Genomic DNA, 19,327 nt, shown 5'->3' on the forward strand with positions numbered 1-19,327 from the left:
TAGTAGGGACTATCTACTCATCGACCACCAGAAATTCCTCTTTTGGAATGAGCAGCAATCTTTCACGCAATTTGTCCAGTAATGGACGAATTTTAAATAGTTTATCATGGTTAGGTTCATCTGTTTAGATGTAGTTATTCTTGACAGTGTGTCATATCTGTCCCAGTATGCAGTTTTGAAATATATGCTTATATTATAAGTTTCATGAATATAAAACTGGCATGTGCCATATCTGTCCCTGTATGCAGTAATTGGTTAATACATGTACTATGAGTATAGGCTGTAAATGTGTTGCACGTGACTTCCAGTCAGTTCGACTTGCCTTCCTTTAGAATTCGTATGCTTCTCTTGTAGGTGTGCTGCAAGGACTTGTGGTACTTGGAAGTGGAGACGCCACCAAAACCTGGCCGTGTGCAGTTAATGCGAGCATCAACACACTCTTTGGACGTGTGTTGGGATGGTTGCCCCACAACTGAATATTATTTGCTACAGATTCAAAAATATGACACTCCTCCAGATAATGCCATGACCACCTGGCCTGTCATTTCATTACCTTCACCAGTAGAGTATGAACAAGGAATAACTACTTCTTCCTTGTCTCCCACCGAAACTACACTGGCTATAAGTACATCATCATCTCTGTATCTGTTATCTTCAAGTGAGCCTACCAGCATCAGTTCAAGTTTAAATCCAATTAATAATCAGCCCACAACACCTTCAAGCACAGCCTCGCTGTCTCCTGTCTTTGCAATAGGTTCACCACGAAGGATTGAGAGTAGTACAACAATTTCGCCACTAACAACATTGTCCACAACCATTCAGAGTGGAATGTCAACTCCTCCACGTTCTGCAACTCCCACATCTAACATTCCCGTCACTGAATCTGGTTCATCACCTTACCTAGGTATGTAATCATTTTCACATTTTTGTTCCTACAGTATTCTGTTCACGAAACATACTTATGTCATGACTGGGGCTCGGAAGTTGATGACCAAAAATGGCAAAAAAATTACCTTAAATTTCTGAAAATATAACATTAAAATAAAAAAAATTAGCATAATTTTAATAGTAAAATACAAACAAAATAGTATATTTCCATCCGTGAAAAATACATTGCCACCAAACTCAGTCACTAACTGTCGCAAAAACTTTGTCTACTGTACTTTACTTCCAGCATCTTTACGTCTTCACTTGTGAGATACAATATGCTGACTGTGAGCGCAGTATTTTTCTGTTGCATTGAAGGGGGAAGTATATAATACACGTGATCAGGAGACAAGGCTGGTGCAACTGTAAGGAAAATTGTTGTAAGGCGCAATCGAATTGCATAAGTAATCTGCAGTAGATTGTCGAATATAGACTACGACTACACAGTAAAAAAAATTTCGTCATAGACAGAAAAGGGAAACAATGGAATAAAAAGCAGATCATTTCCTAAAAATTACCAATAGACAATGAAAGACCGAAAAAACGTAAAATAAAAGCAACCTATATTACTTTGTGTTGAAGTGAAACGAGTTTGTATTGCATCCTGCATTGTCTGTGCTGTCTCAGAAAAAAAGACGATATTTCATCAACTTCAGAGCCCACATTACACGTGTATGATTTTTTTAATAAGGTAATACTAATACATTTCACCAACTAGAAGTCATTTGGCCGGGGAATGTCTTGACATTTTTGTGATGCCAGAAAGCACATGTCCCTCACTACTTCAACAATTTAAACGAGAGAATGTAGAGGAATTATTTCATTTTTTCAACTATACCCTGAAGAGCATTGCTTTAGATTGCCAGCTAATTGTACGATGTTGTCGAATTTCACTGGCGCTGTATAAGTTTACATTAAAAATACCTTAAACACATGTCGAATTGTCAGACACATTTTGTGACCAGATGATTTCTTCTTAACATAATGAAGAATCCGTCATTGCTTGTACACTGTACCTGTTTAATTACTGGTACCGGTACCGGATAAATCAATGTGTGTTAATAAAAGAACTTGGAAATTACCATCCTGTTGTTTGTATCATCTTCACAAAAGTTGCAAAATCATAGAAAAATGATGTATGGATATCGAAAACGTCATTAGTTACAAGTTATAACATAAAAATATACTAAGTTGTACAAAACCTATTAGTTGTAGTAAATTATGTTTCGTGAACAAGTTTAGTTTTACTGGTAGCTTTTTAATTTCTGTCACTAGTTACTAGATTAAACTGTTGCAAGCAAAGTACCGACTTCTAATAGTTCTGTAATGTCTGTTTTTAAACTTCTTTCTGTTGGCTGCCTGCTTCGCCCAGCCAGTAGAAACTGGATTCGTCACTCGCCTTCACAGAACCACAAGCAAGTGAAGACAGCATTGCCACATAAATCCGTAGCTCAGTTATCATCAGGTTTGTTTCTGCAGCTGTTTCCAACGTTTGCAACTGCCATGAGCATGTGCACATCAACTTTACTGTTTGTGTATTATATACCGAAGTATGTATGATATTTCCGTGCAGAAATTCTGCATCATATGATTTTCAGCTGTACATGCTGACGCTCTATCCACTAAGCCACACTGGATTCCCATCCCGATGCCGGATTGAATCCTCTCAGTTTAAGTTCCACCTCTTGGGTTCCCTCTAATGGTCTACCCTCATGCACTGCGTCATAGATGTATGACAGTGGCACAATGTCCACACATGTGCAGAGATGCACTCGTTATGAGTGACTAAGTGGTCGGGATCTGATGGAATAAGCGCCGTCTTAAATCACTAAGTGATTATTTTTCGCATATCATATATTATTACGATGTACTGAAGTACATATTGTAACTTTTATTCAACAATAATGGCTTTTATTTCTGACTTTAATCACACACCCGTCAACAATGGGTATTCCACTCAACACAGCAACACAGTAGTCGTTATTGTACTCCACAGAACGACAATGACAACTCACGTGTATTATTGAGAAGAACAACAATGTACCTAATCTCAACTAATATTCACAAAGCACTATGTACAAAACAAAACTGTCAGTTCTCAGTTTACAGTTCGTTCACCTTAGCTAATTCTTGTAGCTCACTCACTCAAGTTCACTGTACGTCGAACCCAAGCCTTCATACAGTTCACTGCATTTCGAACCCAAGACTTCCAGAGAGGGTTCACTGCAGTTCGAACCCAAGACTTCCAGATGCAGTTCACTGCACTCCGAACCCAAGACTTCCGGACGCGTTGTCTTCGCCTGGACGCTGCCACAGTTACTCAAGTTCACTGCACCTCGAACTCAGATCCACTGGATACGTCTCCGCTAACTAGCTCTCTCGCAGCTGACTAGCTGACTAACTCACTTGCTCGAACTCAGGTCCACCTCGCTCGCTGCCCAAGGCTGGCTTGCTCTTTTGCTAGTGATTCAACTGATTGACTTGAAGGCTGCTCGCGTTTTTATTTATTAAATCACACGTTCTCGATTGTTCTGCCTCGCGAACTTTCTGGGCCTCCAGACCTTTCCTTACGTCAGTCCCCTCCACTACGCTCCGGTCCCGCAGGTTTCTCTCCGCGCCGCGCCGCGCTTCAGTGTCCGCCCGAGCCTCGCGTCCCACGTCTCCCTCCGCCGACGCGCGCGTAGACTCCCGAACCTTCCAGCACGGTTACCACATTGCTCCCTCTTTAGGACTGTTCGTCCCAGACAGTTCCTTGGTAGGCCACTAGATGGTCCAACGTTTGGGTGCTGCAGCTGCTCCCTCCTATGGTGGTGTCATCCCGTCCTGGCATTGGCTGGGCGGCAATTACTCGTACTGCGTGGACGCCATCTTGCTCTTCTACTAGATTCTCCAAGGAGAGCCCGCAGGCCATGGGTTGGTCTTCGGCGTCCATCAGGAACACTTCATCCTGACTAAAAGGGAGTATACGGCGCCGGACGTCCACCGTTGCATCAAGTAACCTCATGGCGTCGAGTCCCAGGTTGACGTCTTCAGTGATGTTGGCGACGAACACCCACATCTCCAGTCTCCTCTTCCCCAAGGTCAGATCCAGGAAGACCTCCCTCTGGATGGGCAAGCTCTTGCCTGAAGCGGTACATAGCTCATATCAACGCAGCGGCATCCTCCCAGGCAGGCCACGCACAACTTCTGGCCTGGCGATAGTGAGAATCGCCCCGGTGTCCACCAGTACTCTGCATGGACGGCCTCTTATACGCCCATCGTCACATCTTCTGTTGAATGGCTTCAGAATTAGCCGAGGGGACGGTGATATCGGCGCCGACGTCCCCCTCCTAGCATCGGCCCCCCTCTCTCCTGACTGTAGCCAGGTCGGTCGCACTCCCTTCTTATATGTCCAGGTTCGCCGCAGGACCAGCAGGTGGGCGCTCCTCGTCTCCGTCGCTTGGGTGGCTTTGGTTGGCTTCCCTGAACGTCGGTCGCCTCTCCTGATGGTAGCCAGATCGGTCGCAGTCCCTCCTCAAATGTCCAGGTCTGCTGCACGACGAGCAGGTGGGTGCCCGTCGTCTCCGTCGCTCCGGCGACTTCTGTTGGCTCCCCTCGACATCAGCAACCCCTCTTTCCTGCCTGTGGCCAGATCGGCCGCAGTCCCTTCTTAAATGTCTCGGTCTGCTGCAGGACCAGGAGGTGGGCACTCCTCGTCTCTGTCGCTCGGGTGGCTTCGGTTGGTATCCCTCAACATCGGCCGCCGTGACGCTCCTAATCCAGTGCGGTGTTGAGACTTTCGCTGTCAACTTGGCCGTCTCCATCCTGAGGGCCGCCACCAGAGCTTCGTTGATGGTGCGATGTTCAGCCAAGAGTAGTTGTTGTCTGATCTCGGGGTCTCGAACTCCATTGCCGAAGGGTAGGCCGCCTCTCCAGTGACGAAGTCAGGAGATAGGCCAGTTGTTCTACCACCATCACAAATTCTTGTAGGGACTCGCCTGACTGTTGGAACCTCGTTTTCAGTTGGGTCTTAAATGCTGCCGCAAGTTGATGGTCACCATAACATCCCTCCAAGACCTCCATTAGCTCTGTGGCTGTTCCATCTTCTAAAACGCTGTGAAGTATCTCTGATGCCTTTCCCTTAAGCACGGTCAACAGCTGGGTAGACCTTTCCGCTAGCGTCCACCCATTATGTACCGCAGCAGCCTCGAACTGGCGACGAACTTCGGCGTCTTGACGTTCGAATGTTTGGCTGAAGGGGATGGTTCCACAGGGGCACTGTATGAGGTACTTAAGTTGCCGCTTCTTCCATAGCCTATCAGACCTCTTCGGCAACTATCTGTTTATGTTCTCTAGCCTGGTGATCTATTAACGCGAGCATGTGCTTGTTTTCCTCAGCATTTTTATCCAGCAACATACTCGTGTTTCTTAAAATAATATTTATGTACCAGTACCACATTCATTTTCATCTCAGAGAATTAACGAACAACGAGAGTGTATTGATTTAGAATGAAGTAATAGTACGTTAGCTTAGCATTCCATTATTTTATAATCCAAATATTAACTATGCTCATTTGAATTGTGTTAAAATAGATAAAATGAATAAACTATGCAATAAATGCAATGCAAAAATGGGGTAATGAGCCAAACGGATTATGTTATGCTGTTGTAAAAGTTGTTTCTCTTGAGATTCAAGAGCTCCGAGAACCAATTAAAATCTTACTGATTGTACTACATCCCTTATCAACACATTTTAAAAATAATATAAGACAGTACAACACCTTATTCAAAGTGGCATCGTTTGGTGCAAAAGAAATACATAAAATCAATTCTACACCAACATTTAAAGTTCAAGCATAGGACAACAACTTGGCACTGCATGTCAGAGACTCTTACCAGTGTCGTGCAGATTGGTCCTCAGCGCAGCACTGTCAGTCCTAATGCATAAGCAGCCCAGACCACCAAAGACCAACACTGCTTGGCGCGGCCGCTTCCTAGCCTGTTGCGGTGGGCTTCACAGCCCAGCTTAGCCCACCGCACTCCTCAGCACTGCAGTGACGTCATCCCACCAGTTGATTGCATTTTACTGTTTTCCTGCTTGTGCGCTAGTTGTGCTTTCACTTGATGTGTGGCATGAGCACAACGGACACAGTACAAAATTAAAATATTTTCCACTGCTGTCGAACACGGATTTAAAAACTGTCCCTATGTTGCTTTTTAAAATTTTCATCCGACTCTGTATTTTTTAACTTTCTAGCAGCGATTTTCTCCTTCACTACTTTTTCTCTAAAGAGATTGTATTTTAGAATGTATGTTTTAACAGCTGGTGTCTGTGATAAAGTTTTTCCGGGCTGCTAATACACTATCAAAATTTTTTGGCAAAGATCTCTTTATAAAATATATATTATACAATATATGACAGTGTAATGGGTTTTCTTTTATAAAAGTTCATTTGATAAGAGATCTTTTATTAAATGTGAGTGCAGCTTGTTATCTTTGATAAAATATTTCTATACTGTGAAACAAATATGGTGGCACGCAAATATAACTGGACTGTTGCTACCACAAAAATTCTGACATCGAATTATGAAGCAAATGAAATGTAAATAAATAATTTTTATAATATAATATTAATATTATATGGGCAAATCCAGAAATGCATATAGAGTGTTAGTTGGGAGGCCGGAGGGAAAAAGATCTTTGGGGAGGCCGAGACGTAGATGGGAGGGTAATATTAAAATGGATTTAGGAAAGTGGGATATGATGATAGAGACTGGATTAATCTTGCACAGGATAGGGACCGATGGCGGGGTTATGTAGGGTGGCAATGAACCTGTGGGTTCGTTAAAAGCCATTTGTAAGTAAATAATATTTTATAATAATTTGTATAACTTTTCAAGTCCTCTCATTGTAGCTCTTTCAATAAGTTTTGATGTATACCTCTCTTATCACGTCTTACAATCCATGGTTTAAAGCCATAGACGCTGACGCGCCCTTTAAACACCATCAATCAATCAATCCATGGTTTAACCCCTGACCAGATATTTATTCATGGTGTTATAAACTTAACGCGTAAATAACAGTATAAACAAATCGTAAACTTAACGCGTAAATATTAGTATCAACAAATCCACGGAACGCGTGTTCATTGTTGTGGAACAAGTGTTAGGAGAGATTTGTTCCTAATTTCATTTAGTGTAATATACCCCAAATCCTATTTTTTTTATCAAAGATCTTTGATGTAATATTTTATCATAATATTCTTTGTCAAAGAACTTTCAAAGTGTAATAGCAGCCTCACAGAGACTGTATTTTCTTTGCAATGCACTATTATTTTGACTCATCTTGAAAAACAGAAATCAAATGTTTGAAGCAGTAGCTGATCGTTGATCGAACCGTACACACAAGCACAAACCCGCGCCAACTCAATTCATAAGTAACTGATAGAAGCAGAAGCTTGGGCTCATGCTTTGATACAAACAAGTTCACCGCACTAAACCGCTCCACAAGCAGTCTGCCGTGACCCGTGCGGTGGTGCAGGGTGATGGCACAGGCTAGTTCCATGCGACACTGCTTAGCCCTTTACGGTCAGCAGTGGGCAAGCCTGTGGACTTGGACCAATCTGCACGACTCTGCTTCTTACAACCCTTCACAGAAGCTACCAACTCACTTCAAGGAGATACCTATACCACTAAATAACTAGTACTTCTTTGGGTCCATAAACTGAAGAAACACTGCGCGATAACCAGTGAGGAAGTTGAAGAGATTACAAAACTCAAAGAACGTGAACTTCATTTATTGGAGGATAAAGTTAAAATTCAAGATATCCACAAGATCGGTACTTTTCTTTGGTCATCGTTCACAAAGCTCAAACAGCTCAGTGCACTAGAGAGAGAGGAAATACTGTGTACTGTGAGACGAATGTGTTCTGAAGTTGAAACCTCTGTAGGCGCTCTGTCTGATATACGCCAGCAACCTTCACCCGCTAAGAAACTGAAGTCAGTGTTTGCTGAATGGCAAGAAGATGGTGACGAGCCTACGGGAAATGAAATAGATTTGTACATCACAAGGAGACATGTTGATGATGATGAACCTTCTTGCTGGTGGAAGAAAAACAGTAATGTGTATCCTAGACTTGCAGAAGTAGCCAGAAGAATATTCTTATTCCTGCGACAAATGCAGGAAGTGAACGGAATTTCAGTACAGCTGGGAATCTAATATCAGAAAAAAGAAACATGCTCGATGCAGACAGGGTTAATGATATTTTGATTATTCACAGCATTGGGAAGAAATTTAACATTTAAGTGTACAGTGATGAACTGTGTACTAACATCATAGATGTTTATAATTTCAAAACTTTCCAGTGTTTAACTAACCTCTCCGTAGTACAACTACAAAACTTGCTTTAAAATGTAATATAAATGTTGTATGTAAATGTTTTTTTTTTTTTTTTCTTTTCACACAGGAATGATTTGGTTTTTGCCACATCTGATAGATGTTTTTGGATGTAAATGTAATTATTATAAATGGAGAACAATCACGACAATGCAAGAACAACCGTATCCCAGGTGGCCAGGGTTCGATTCCTGGTCAGGGCAAGTTACCTGGTTGAGGTTTTTTCCAAGGTTTTCCCTCAACCCAATATGAGCAAATGCTGGGTAACTTTCGGTGCTGAACCCTGGACTCATTTCACTGGCATTATCACCTTCATCTCATTCAGACACTAAATAACTTAAGATGTCGATACAGCGTCGTAAAACAACCTACTAAAATAAAAAAAAAGAACCGTATCAAGTTTTCTACTACTAATAATAATCATAATAACTAGTATATCAAACTTTGCATCTGTAGCAGAGTTGTACAGTATGATTATTCGTTTTATTATATTTTCTGTGTTGTTATCTCTGTACTAATATTGTTATTAATCTACTGCTATATCAATAATATTTTGTAAAACATTTCTACATTGTCGCAGTATATAGGCGGAACACAATATATGGACCTATCATATTATATTTGTGGTAAATCAAATATTGAATACCGTATTTATTCATTAACAATAATAATTGTATATCTAAGTTTTTTCATTCTATTTTATTTATAACTCCATGTTACTGTTGTTTTGGTACATTCCATTAGACGTTTCTCATAAACGCAGAAAATAAAGCCTTAATTTTTACAGTGGCAGACGTCTGTGTATCTTATCTGTCGCCTTCCATACAAGATAAAACATGTCGGTGAGATGATCTTGTACTGTGCTTGTGTTTCCTACGAGCATATCACGACAGACCTTACCTCATTTGAGGCAGCGACATTCAACCAAGTTCAAGCGAGGGATTTAACTTCAATGCAGCACTCTGGTGGCTACAGGCGGGTTAGGACGGCCCTTTGCATGTCGAACATACTTTTCTATTGTGCATCTCAAATTTATGGGATAAATGAGGATGAGGGTGTATCAGCCCACCAGCTACATGTGACTCCTCACCCACTCACCCAATGGGGCCTCCTACCCCCCACTCTAAGTTCATACCGCCAAGGTGACCAAGCAGCACAGGATCCATTCCAACGGACCTTCTATGTTGTCGAAGCACCCTTGGAAGTGCTCTTAAGGAATGAATCCTGGCAGAGATATTGTGGAAGGCTAGGAACCCAGGAATGGTTATGAATAGGATGTCCCCTCCCGTAAGCAGATGAAGACATGCGTCTTGACCTGAATATGTTATTGAATGAGATGAAGAAGATAAATGATATATATCTAAATTCTTTTTCTACATGGGAGGAGAAGGGAAATGGACCATGACAATGAAAATTCCAACCCGGCATTTGCCTAAGTAACTGTGAAAAACCACGGAAAAACCACAGTCTGCTTGGTCGGTCCGGGAATCGAACCACGGACTTCCCAAATGCGAGTCCCATGCGGAACGCATGAGCCAATTTGCTCAGTTTTCATCTATGTACATAGGTTGATTTTTTAGTTCTGACAACTACTTTTTTTCTCGATACATAGCATGCTTACATGATTCTAAGTTTTACAAGCCTTCTATGTAGTCATCAGCGTTGCGTACAACGTGTTCCCAGCGATGCAGAAGCTGTTGGATCCCTTTGGCACTGACTAATCTGTTGATAGTGTGAAGAGAGCAGTCAGTTGCCTGTAAATCGTCTTCAACTGTTCGGAAGCAAATCCCACAAAGTGGGTCTTCATCTTAGGTATTAGATCGAAGTCGCAGGGACTTAATCCGGAGAATATGGCGGGTGATAGAGCACTTCCCAGCCCCAGCAATTAAACAATTCAGACACAACTCCTGCTGTATACGTCCTAGCATTGTCATGCAGAACGATGGGTGGGTTATCTATGAAGTGTCGCCGCTTTCTTCTCAGAGTTGCTCGCAAAAACGAACAGTAGTACTCTGCATTAACGTTCTGCCGACCTCTAGCACATGGAATTTTTAACCAGTGTCTCTGGTCCACCTTCGAAAACATTGCGACTGTATTCTGCGACTGCTTGCTCACAACTGCTCGTCTTATTGTTGTCACTGTAAACGGACATGGAGGGGGGAAGCGAGTTCATTAGCTCTGAGGGAGGGGAGGCATGTAAGCAACCTGTGGTATAAACGATATTATCTGGCTCCTTTGCACGGCATCGCTGCAGGATAGTTGCCACTACTAAAAAATCAGCCCATCTATATGTAATGTAAGTTACCATCAGAAACTGCGTCCAAAAGGAAAGTGAGTGATGTTACCATCAGAAACTGTACTCAAAAGGAAAATAACTGAGGAGCATATCAGAACAAAATACTTCTCTCAAGTATTACTGCATTTATCTGCCATTTCACCAGTCTTAAAATATCGGGTGTACTGATAGTTATGTATTTCATTGATCATAGAAACATTTGCCAGCAACGTGTTCTTGCAGTAGACATTGCATGTGGAGTACCTATACTTCATCGATGATAATATATTATAGTCAAAGGTCGAGTCTCGAATTTTTTCTTGGCTCAGCAATAGATGCAGTGAAAAAGATATACATTTGTGTGCTGCAGATTTCTAAATGTTAAATGGCACTGATACATTAATGTTGAAGAAGAATATGTGGAGAAATAAATGTTGTTTTCACGACAACTCACTTTTCGTTCAAATGATAATTGGACTAACAAGAAACTCCAGAAGCATCTGAGGGCAGTACACACATATTTTAGGACATGACCTGAATAATAGGGAAAAACATGTAGGCTACACAAAATATCTGAAAAATAAAAGAAAAATGAATCTAAAGTACTACAAAGGGAAAAGGAGAAGGAGGGAAATCATGTTCAGACAGATCCTTGACAGAAAGAAGTATCTTTTACACAATTCCTACGAAGGAAGAAGAAAATAAGAGTTTTGTCCTAATTTTCTCGTTTATTTTATCTTATGACTCCTATTTATGGTCTAATGACTACCATCACACCACTATTCTTTAGACTGTGTTAAAGAACACATTAACTTTGTTTCAGGTGCAGGCTATTTAATTCCTGTTCGAGCTCTATCATCTTCTCCCTCCGGATTGCGTATCTTGGAACCTGGCATTGCGACCAGTACCACAGTTGCGAGTGCATTGGTGACTCCACCAAAAACATCCACCATACTCTCTACATTCAGCCTTGCACAGCCATCTGTTGGTGCCACATCATCACAGACACCAACCCTGCAGCTGCAGGCACAGGCACAAGCAGAGCCTCAGTCACAAAGCCAAGCTCAGCCCTCTGGACAGCTATCTGGGATCCAAGCGACAACTGCTCAGGATATGAGTATTGGTAAGTTCCTGTTTGCTAGCTTATTCTGCTGTGCACGACTTACTTAATTTAGTATTTCTGTACTTGAAATTTTGTATTTGGAATTCAGTATTTTTTTTAGCCATATCTCCTCAGCTTTAGTCACTTGTGAACAGGAAGGTGTCTTGTGTTCCATTCCAGCCAAAAATAAAGGATTATTCTACTTGCCAGTATTATAGAATTGGATACTTGAGTCTCTATTCATGGTGATGTGCCTGCATAATGATCAGAACACACTTCATCTCATCTTGTATACAAGAATTTATACATCCCTGTTCTGTATTCAGTCGTTTGGTTTGGTGTATTGTTACTGGAAAATAGAAATATTTTACTTAAAGATACTTTTAACTGCACTGATTATCCAGTTTCTGATACTGAAACGTAAAACCTCAATCAGCATAACCATTCTTCTTTAATTGTAAAAAAAAAAAAATTGTATGCTAATGTTCCATTTGTATTCCATTTGACAGCTTCACTAGCTTCACTAAGTGAAGCACAATTCTACAGTAATTTACATTTTCGTTAGAAGATCATGTTTCCATGTATGACTTTTACATATTGATAGAATCCGTTAAGTTTGAAGAATGTTTGCAGAAGGATTTCCTGGTCTGAAAGTGCCAGCTCATGTGACAATCCATAAATGTCGGCAGATTGCAACTATTACAAACAAGAAGCGCAGAAAAGGAGAACTGGCTTTAATGAAACAAATGTTGGATGACATTAGCTACTGTTTAGAAGATCTTTTAGACAGCTTGCACAACAAGTGGGAATTTCTCCTTTCCCTGTGCACTAAACTACAAAAATTGAACCATAAAAATTAGTGTGTGCCATGAACTACAACCAGGCACATACATATTGTGAACAATGTGATATCTTATTTTCTTCTCTGATGTGGATTGGATCTATCTCCACAAAATTACTGTTACTGAAAAGCTACACATTATTCATGAAGTTTTTGTACTGATACATGACGAGAAAGTTGTATGGTGTGCCATGAGCAAGGAAAGAACTGTTGGAGCATTTTTGTTTTTCAATTAAAGCTGGTAAATATGTGAATCTTATTTTACATGCCTTTCTTCGAGAGATAACGGAGATGGAATAAAATTATGCATTCTTCCAACAGCATTGCACCACCATTCATACAACAAAATTTGTATTAGTGTTAATCTATGGCTTCCTCAATCCCCCAACCTTACTCCCTGTGTTTTTTTTTTATCTTTGGCTTTCACTAAAAGACATCTAACCTATGCATCTTACAAGATCTGAAGCATAATATGTGAGTAAGGAAATTGCCTCTATTTCTCCACGGGAACGTGAAGTGAATGAGAACATGTTAAGCAGGTGACAGAAATGTATAGCAAAGGACAGCAGGCAGTTCAAGAATGCGTTTGGTTAAATGGGGTGCTACACAACTAGGGTCCGGATGTTTATGACATTTCATATTTTTTTCCTTTGTGTTTTTCCATAGAAAATATAAGTTAAACATGATTTCATCTAATTTGAATAGAATTATGTAATTTTCATTGGTCATGTAATGTCATATTTTCACTTTTTAAAGTTTCTTTGTCATTTTTCATATTATAGTGATATTTTCAATCATTTTTCATATTTTTCCATGCTTTTGTCTTTTTTATTCCATTTTCATTTATTTGCTTTCAGCCATCATAGAGATGGGTTTTGAATACCCTGATATTGTTACTTGTAATTTCTCAGTATTTTCTTTCGAAAAATACTTTCACGAAATATACATTTTTGTGAATTAGGAGAAAGAGAGAGATGCGTAAAAAGGGACAGATGCAAATAAAGTGAACAGAGAAATTAGCCAAGGTCAACTGCTTATGTAAATAACTTTAGCAAGTAGAAATGTCTTCATGGGATACACTCAGCTTATCATGTCTAAAAGTAATGGTTCGATAAGTGAAAAACTGCTAGCATTTGTACGGAATTTTGGAGATAAGCATTTCAGTACAGATGGCACAATTCTATTCTGTAAGCTGTACGGAGTTAAAGTGATTTAATGTGCAACAGCAGTGCAGTACAGCAACACAAAAACAATTTGGCTCGAAATGTTGCATCAGAGAACCGCCAACAGCTCCTCTTTGAGAAGATTTCGTCATCGTCCACCACAAGCAAAATGTCTGATTTAACAAGGATTTATGTACAATGATGATGTCTGCTAATATATCGCTGGAGAAAGTTAATAATCAGCACTTCAGCAATTTTCTGCACAAATACACTAATCAGCACATTCCTAATGCAACAACACTTCGCAAGAACTACGTGACTACTTGTTACGATGATTTTTTAAATAAGATACGATCCTGCGCCGCTGATAACAAGCTCTAGGTTTCTATGGATGTAACCAGCGACATTGAAGGAAAATATGTAGCAAACGTTGTTTGTGTTTTAAGGGAAGACTGACCAGGAGAAAAATTTCTCATTTCCTGTGAAGCATTGGAGAGGACTAACCACTCAAATATTGCTGTTACCTTCGACAACGCATTGAATCTGTTGTGGCCTGAGGGAGTAAAGAGAGAAAATGTTCTTCTAATAACTGATGCAGCTCCCTATATGGTGAAAGCTGGCAAAGGTCAGCTTCTCTACCCTAAAATGATACATGTAACATGCATTTTACATGCACTACAAGGGTTGCAGAAGAAATTCGGGGAAATTATCCTAATGTGGACAAGTTAATTGCAAGTAAAAAAGATTTTCATGAAAGCTCCACTTCGAGTGCAGAAATTCAAGGAAATTGTCTCTTCTGTTCCTTTGCTTCCCCAGCCCATCCTCACACGTTGGGGAACGTGGCTTAACTACTACTGCACCAACTACAATGTTATCGAAAATGTTGTCAATGAGTTCAACGAAGGTGAAACTTCCTCCATCAAAACTGCCAAGACGCTGTTTTCAAGTCCTACACTGACCGGGGACCTCGCTTATATTAAGTCAAATTTCAGTAATATATCAACAACAATCACACAAATAGAAGAAACTGGTGTTAAAACTCTGTGATGCTCTTCACCTTGTGACAAATGTGGAAAGTGAGTTAAAGGCTGCACGTGATAAAGTCGGTGAATGTGTTAATGCAAAACTACAGTATGTGCTAGGTCGGAACGAAGGGTACACTCTACAAGATTGGTAACATTCTGAATGGTAAACTCCGGAATAATGATCTCTTTGGTGTGATTCGCCGACATTTTAGCTTTTCTTATAGCTATATATATAGGAACAGAATATGTAATCACATAAAATCCGAGCTCTATTCATAACATGATAAATAAACAATGGACAGATGATTGCTTAAATGAACAAACAGAAAGAGCACTATGGAAAATTTTGAAACAATCCAACAATATTAAAATCTACAGTGATATTCCTAGACAGTAAAAACGTTTGCTGCACAAGTTAGAATTGGACACCTTATTATGGAAGCTTACCTGCAGCGCTTTAAATTATCAGCGTCACCACTATGTAAAAAATCTTTAACAGAAGAAGAAACAATAGAACACATCCTACTTCAATGTAATAACACCAACCATAAACTCCAGGAAAGAATAAAAGCATGAAATTTTCACCAATCCACAGCTCTGGAAAATTGCATATTTGATTTACAGTGAAGATCGTGTAATCAGCGTATAGCTGGACACACATATTAAAAAGTAAGTTTACTTGGTTTTGACTTCGTGGGAACCTTTTGGGTACCATTGTACCACTTACTTTCTTACCATATCTTATGCTAGACCTTCTGTCACAATCTTCTGCTATTGCCCTGTCTATCACTTCTTTTAAGGATTTCTGATCCACAACTGATTTTATTGCTTCTCTTACTGAATCAATGAAAATTCCTAATTTAATTATTATCTTTTATCCACCCTTTTTCTCGTCCGCTGAACAAGAGTTAGTGAAGTGATTGGTACTACTCGTATCTAAATTGATTGAATCAATTGTTCAACTCTTGCCCCCATTGAGTAGGTTTTTATTTTACCTGACACAGCTGGGTCATAGTATAAAAAATGTTCTTTGTGCTGCAAAATGTGTCTCTAGTTTTGTTTAATGTCTTTTCACTTTGTTTCATCTGCTGGATGTATGTTTAAAGTTCTCCTAGCATTTCCCGTGATCTTTGCCAATATATATTTGATTAATATAGTCTCTTGATTTGATCTAGTCAACTCAATATTATCATTTAATTCGTTTAAATTGCATGGTTCTCCTGAAAAACTATTTTCAGACACTTAGCAGCAGTTGTAATGGATAATTCAGCACTTTCTTATGTTTGAAGAATATTGACGTGGTCTTCTAGAAGTTGAATTCTTTGATCTTGATCTGCATGTGCCATGGCCAAATAGGCTTTCACTCATATTAACATCACCAATATTTAAGGAAATTATAGAAAGGGTTATCAACATCTCTCGAGACTAGTAGTACACCTACCCAGATGAAGTATCTGTTGACTAGTTGTCACACTCTGGCTGTCGATCCTCAGATTTCGTGACCAGCAACTGGTCATTGACCTTCTACGCAGGTTGTTAACTTCTGGAGATATCGGAGACTCCAAGGTGTGCTGAAGAGGAAGAGCCATGCTGGAACAACCAGGTGACTAGGGTTGACGTTGATTCCATCTCATGAAACAATCATGATAGAAGATGGCGACTGTAGAGTGTGACAGAATACTTACCCACAGATGTTGTTTTCGAACGTCTGGTCGCGATGTTCATCTTCTTTTTTCCACAGACGCTGCTACCAGAAAGGTGCAGTGTAAGGTAGAGTTGATCACACTTCGTAATGTGGAAATTGAGAAGGATTCGTCCAATACAAAGTCCTGAGAATAAGAAGTCGCCTAACTGTGGTATAACTATTATAGTGGAGGCTAGTAGTAATACAATTTACAGTTCTACATAACAACTAGCGAGTAAAAGCCCTGAGGTTAGTGGTGACCCGTATTATGTAGACCACACTTGGGGTGTTGTCATGTCGCGAGTGCATACATGGTAATGTTTTGGGGGTTTTGGTCACGTGTTCTGTGATATCATAGTTCCACATGACCATATACAGAGTGAACCATCAGTAATGTCATTTAGTGTGGTGGATGATTCCTTTAGTAAAGAGTAACAAAAAAGTCAAATATCATTTTGTAGTGTGTTGAATGGTTTTTCAGAAAAATGTGTATTTTAAGACGTGAATTGTGCGATTGTGCAACACCGTAATGAGTAGGGAATGGACATTAGGTTGTTGTGATGTTCTGAACAACCACGTCAGTTGACTTATTTTGAATGGGGGAGTGGGAGGTCATTGCCATGTAACACTGTTTATAAAATTGCAAGAAGAAATATAGATGATATACCGTTTACTTTTTGTGTTTAAATTGTGCTAGAGGATGGAAAGTGAGTGATGCACATTTCACGTTAAACAAAGTAACTTCAAATATTAAATTTTAACTTAACTTAATTTTAATTAAATATGATGAAAGAGTAATGGAACGGAGAAAAATTCTCTCCGGCGCCAGGATTTGAACCCGGGTTTTCAGCTCTACGTGCTGATGCTTTATCCACTAAGCCACACCGGATACCACCCCGGCGTCGGACAGAATTGTCTCTGATTAAGTTCCAACTCTTGGGTTCCCTGTGTTCAGCGAACACAGACAATAAGATACGAGCTGCTCAGGGTACCTAGGCCTAAATATCTGTCTCTGTCCAGGTAATAACGTTTAAAGCATTGTTGGAATGCATTACATTGTAAAATTCCTTTGCAGAACGAAAAGTTACATTTGTTTGTACCAAATTTCTGTATATTTAAAGAACAAAAATAAAATTATTTCAATAATTTATTATTATAATACACTTCAGTGAGTGAAATTACATTGTTGATGACAGGAAGCTAATGCACATTCATGGTAACTTATATCAGGCAATTGTTTTAAGTTTAAAACACATCGAGTTTCCACATAGTACTAGTTTGGTGTTAAATTGTTAATAATATTTGAAATAACTATTCTTTGTCTGGATTTTTAAAAGGTAAAAATTGATAAAACGACAAAAGTACTCAATATAGGATCTTAAATATGCAAAATAAAATGAAATATGATAAAGAACTTCAAAAATTGCTAAATAAGGTTAATTTTACTTGAATGTATAAATAAGACGTGATCAGCAGAGGTTATACCTACGAAGCTCTTAGATATATGGAGAGTCCAGGAAATTAAGTTTAAACTTTGAAACCATATTACAGGACATTGAGCAAATATAACTCATATATTTCTTTTTTACTCAACTCAATATATATCACCGAAATGATATTGTAATAAACTGTGGCTCTTGCTAACCAATCCTTGTTACCAGAATAATTTTTCATCCATAATGCAAACAATAAATGACAAAAAGAAGGAATGTCAAACTTTAATGTAAAGAATAAATAACAAAAAGTAGGAATGTCAGTATTCTTACAAAGATCTGTTTACTCTATTTTAGTACACACTGAAGAATCTTTGTGAGGGAGTGTTGTAATATTCTCTTGCATCTGCACAACAAAACTGCTTGCGTTGTTGTATATCTTTGAATTTATCCCATGAAATTGGTAACACATTGAAATAAAACGAAGTATTATTAGTATCACTATTTATCAGCTTTTAGAAAAGTTTATGAGTAAAAGTTATATTTATTGCCTTGATGAAGCTTCTTCAGGCAGGAGGCATTAGTCTGGAACTTATCACATGCACTGCATGTATCGCAGTGTGGATAGCCATATACGATATTAAAGCTCGTAATGAAGATCTTTCTGTAATATTCATATGAAACAGGTGACAGTTTTTCTTCTTTGTACATTTCATACATTTTATTATTTAGTGTATCTGGCAGATAAACTCACTTTTCTTCCTACTGTAATGACTGTGCCGTTCCTTGAATGAGTTCATATGCTTGACCACACTGTCTGCAACATCTTTTGGTTTTCTTCTATGTTTGTGATCATATTTTCCTCGCCGATCTTTCGGTGGTGTCCCAGTAGTTTTTAGAGCTTTTTGTAGATTCGGAATATCTTATAGCATACAGAAACTCCTTTGGTACCATCTTCTTCAATTCTCATTCTGTACGAATAAAACTTATCATGGAATAAAGCATTTTATTCTGGGTTTCGTGGTCTATGATTCTGAATCAAATGAACGGTTATTAATCCACATAGATATGCGTTTTGTTCATCCACAGATATCAAAGCGTCAAAGTCTTTAATAATGCGTTTAATTTCTTGTTGCGGGATGACCTCAAAACACCGATAACGTTTGCACTTGCAGTCTGGTCCAGTTTCATGCGTTGATAACATAGTTTTCATTACATCACTAACTTACTTCTACCTAACTTTACGTTTCCTGGTACCTGTGTTTATTTTCTTCAGACTGCTGCACTCACTTTCATTGTCTTCTGAAGATGCCATAATTCGACGTGATTTTAAACCTTAAAAAAAAAACAAATCACACAGCAAAAAATGACTAAACATCACTACGAACAAATAATTCTCGTAAACAAATGAGTCCTTAGTCGTGTCATACAGTAATGCCATGACATTCTCCTTTTTTTATACTGTTTTACTGTGACATTCCCCTTTTTTATATTGTAACCAAT

General features: G+C 39.3%; 1 protein-coding gene and 1 long non-coding RNA gene across 6 annotated transcripts in view; one reads left to right on the forward strand and one right to left on the reverse strand.

Annotated features, from left to right (window-relative positions):
- The window catches only part of LOC138710229 (host cell factor 1-like), a 150,324-nt gene that overhangs the window by 97,685 nt on the left and 33,312 nt on the right, over positions 1-19,327 (forward strand). For 4 of the 5 annotated variants that reach the window (XR_011335185.1, XM_069840904.1, XM_069840903.1 and 1 more), the window contains exons 7-9: positions 355-904; positions 2,300-2,392; positions 11,400-11,699. Coding sequence is in view for 4 of the 5 variants with exons in the window: in XM_069840904.1 (XP_069697005.1) it covers positions 355-904; positions 2,300-2,392; positions 11,400-11,699 (943 nt within the window). In the remaining variant the exon portion in view is untranslated. The remainder of the gene's footprint in view (positions 1-354; positions 905-2,299; positions 2,393-11,399; positions 11,700-19,327) is intronic. The other variant, XM_069840902.1, reaches the window with a different exon arrangement.
- Positions 19,081-19,327, reverse strand: part of LOC138710235 (uncharacterized) — a 30,415-nt gene continuing 30,168 nt past the window's right edge. The window contains exon 4 of the long non-coding RNA XR_011335187.1: positions 19,081-19,159. This is a non-coding gene — a long non-coding RNA (uncharacterized lncRNA). The remainder of the gene's footprint in view (positions 19,160-19,327) is intronic.

This window comes from Periplaneta americana, chromosome 12, assembly GCF_040183065.1.
Source record: "Periplaneta americana isolate PAMFEO1 chromosome 12, P.americana_PAMFEO1_priV1, whole genome shotgun sequence".
Lineage (NCBI taxonomy): Eukaryota > Metazoa > Arthropoda > Insecta > Blattodea > Blattidae > Periplaneta > Periplaneta americana.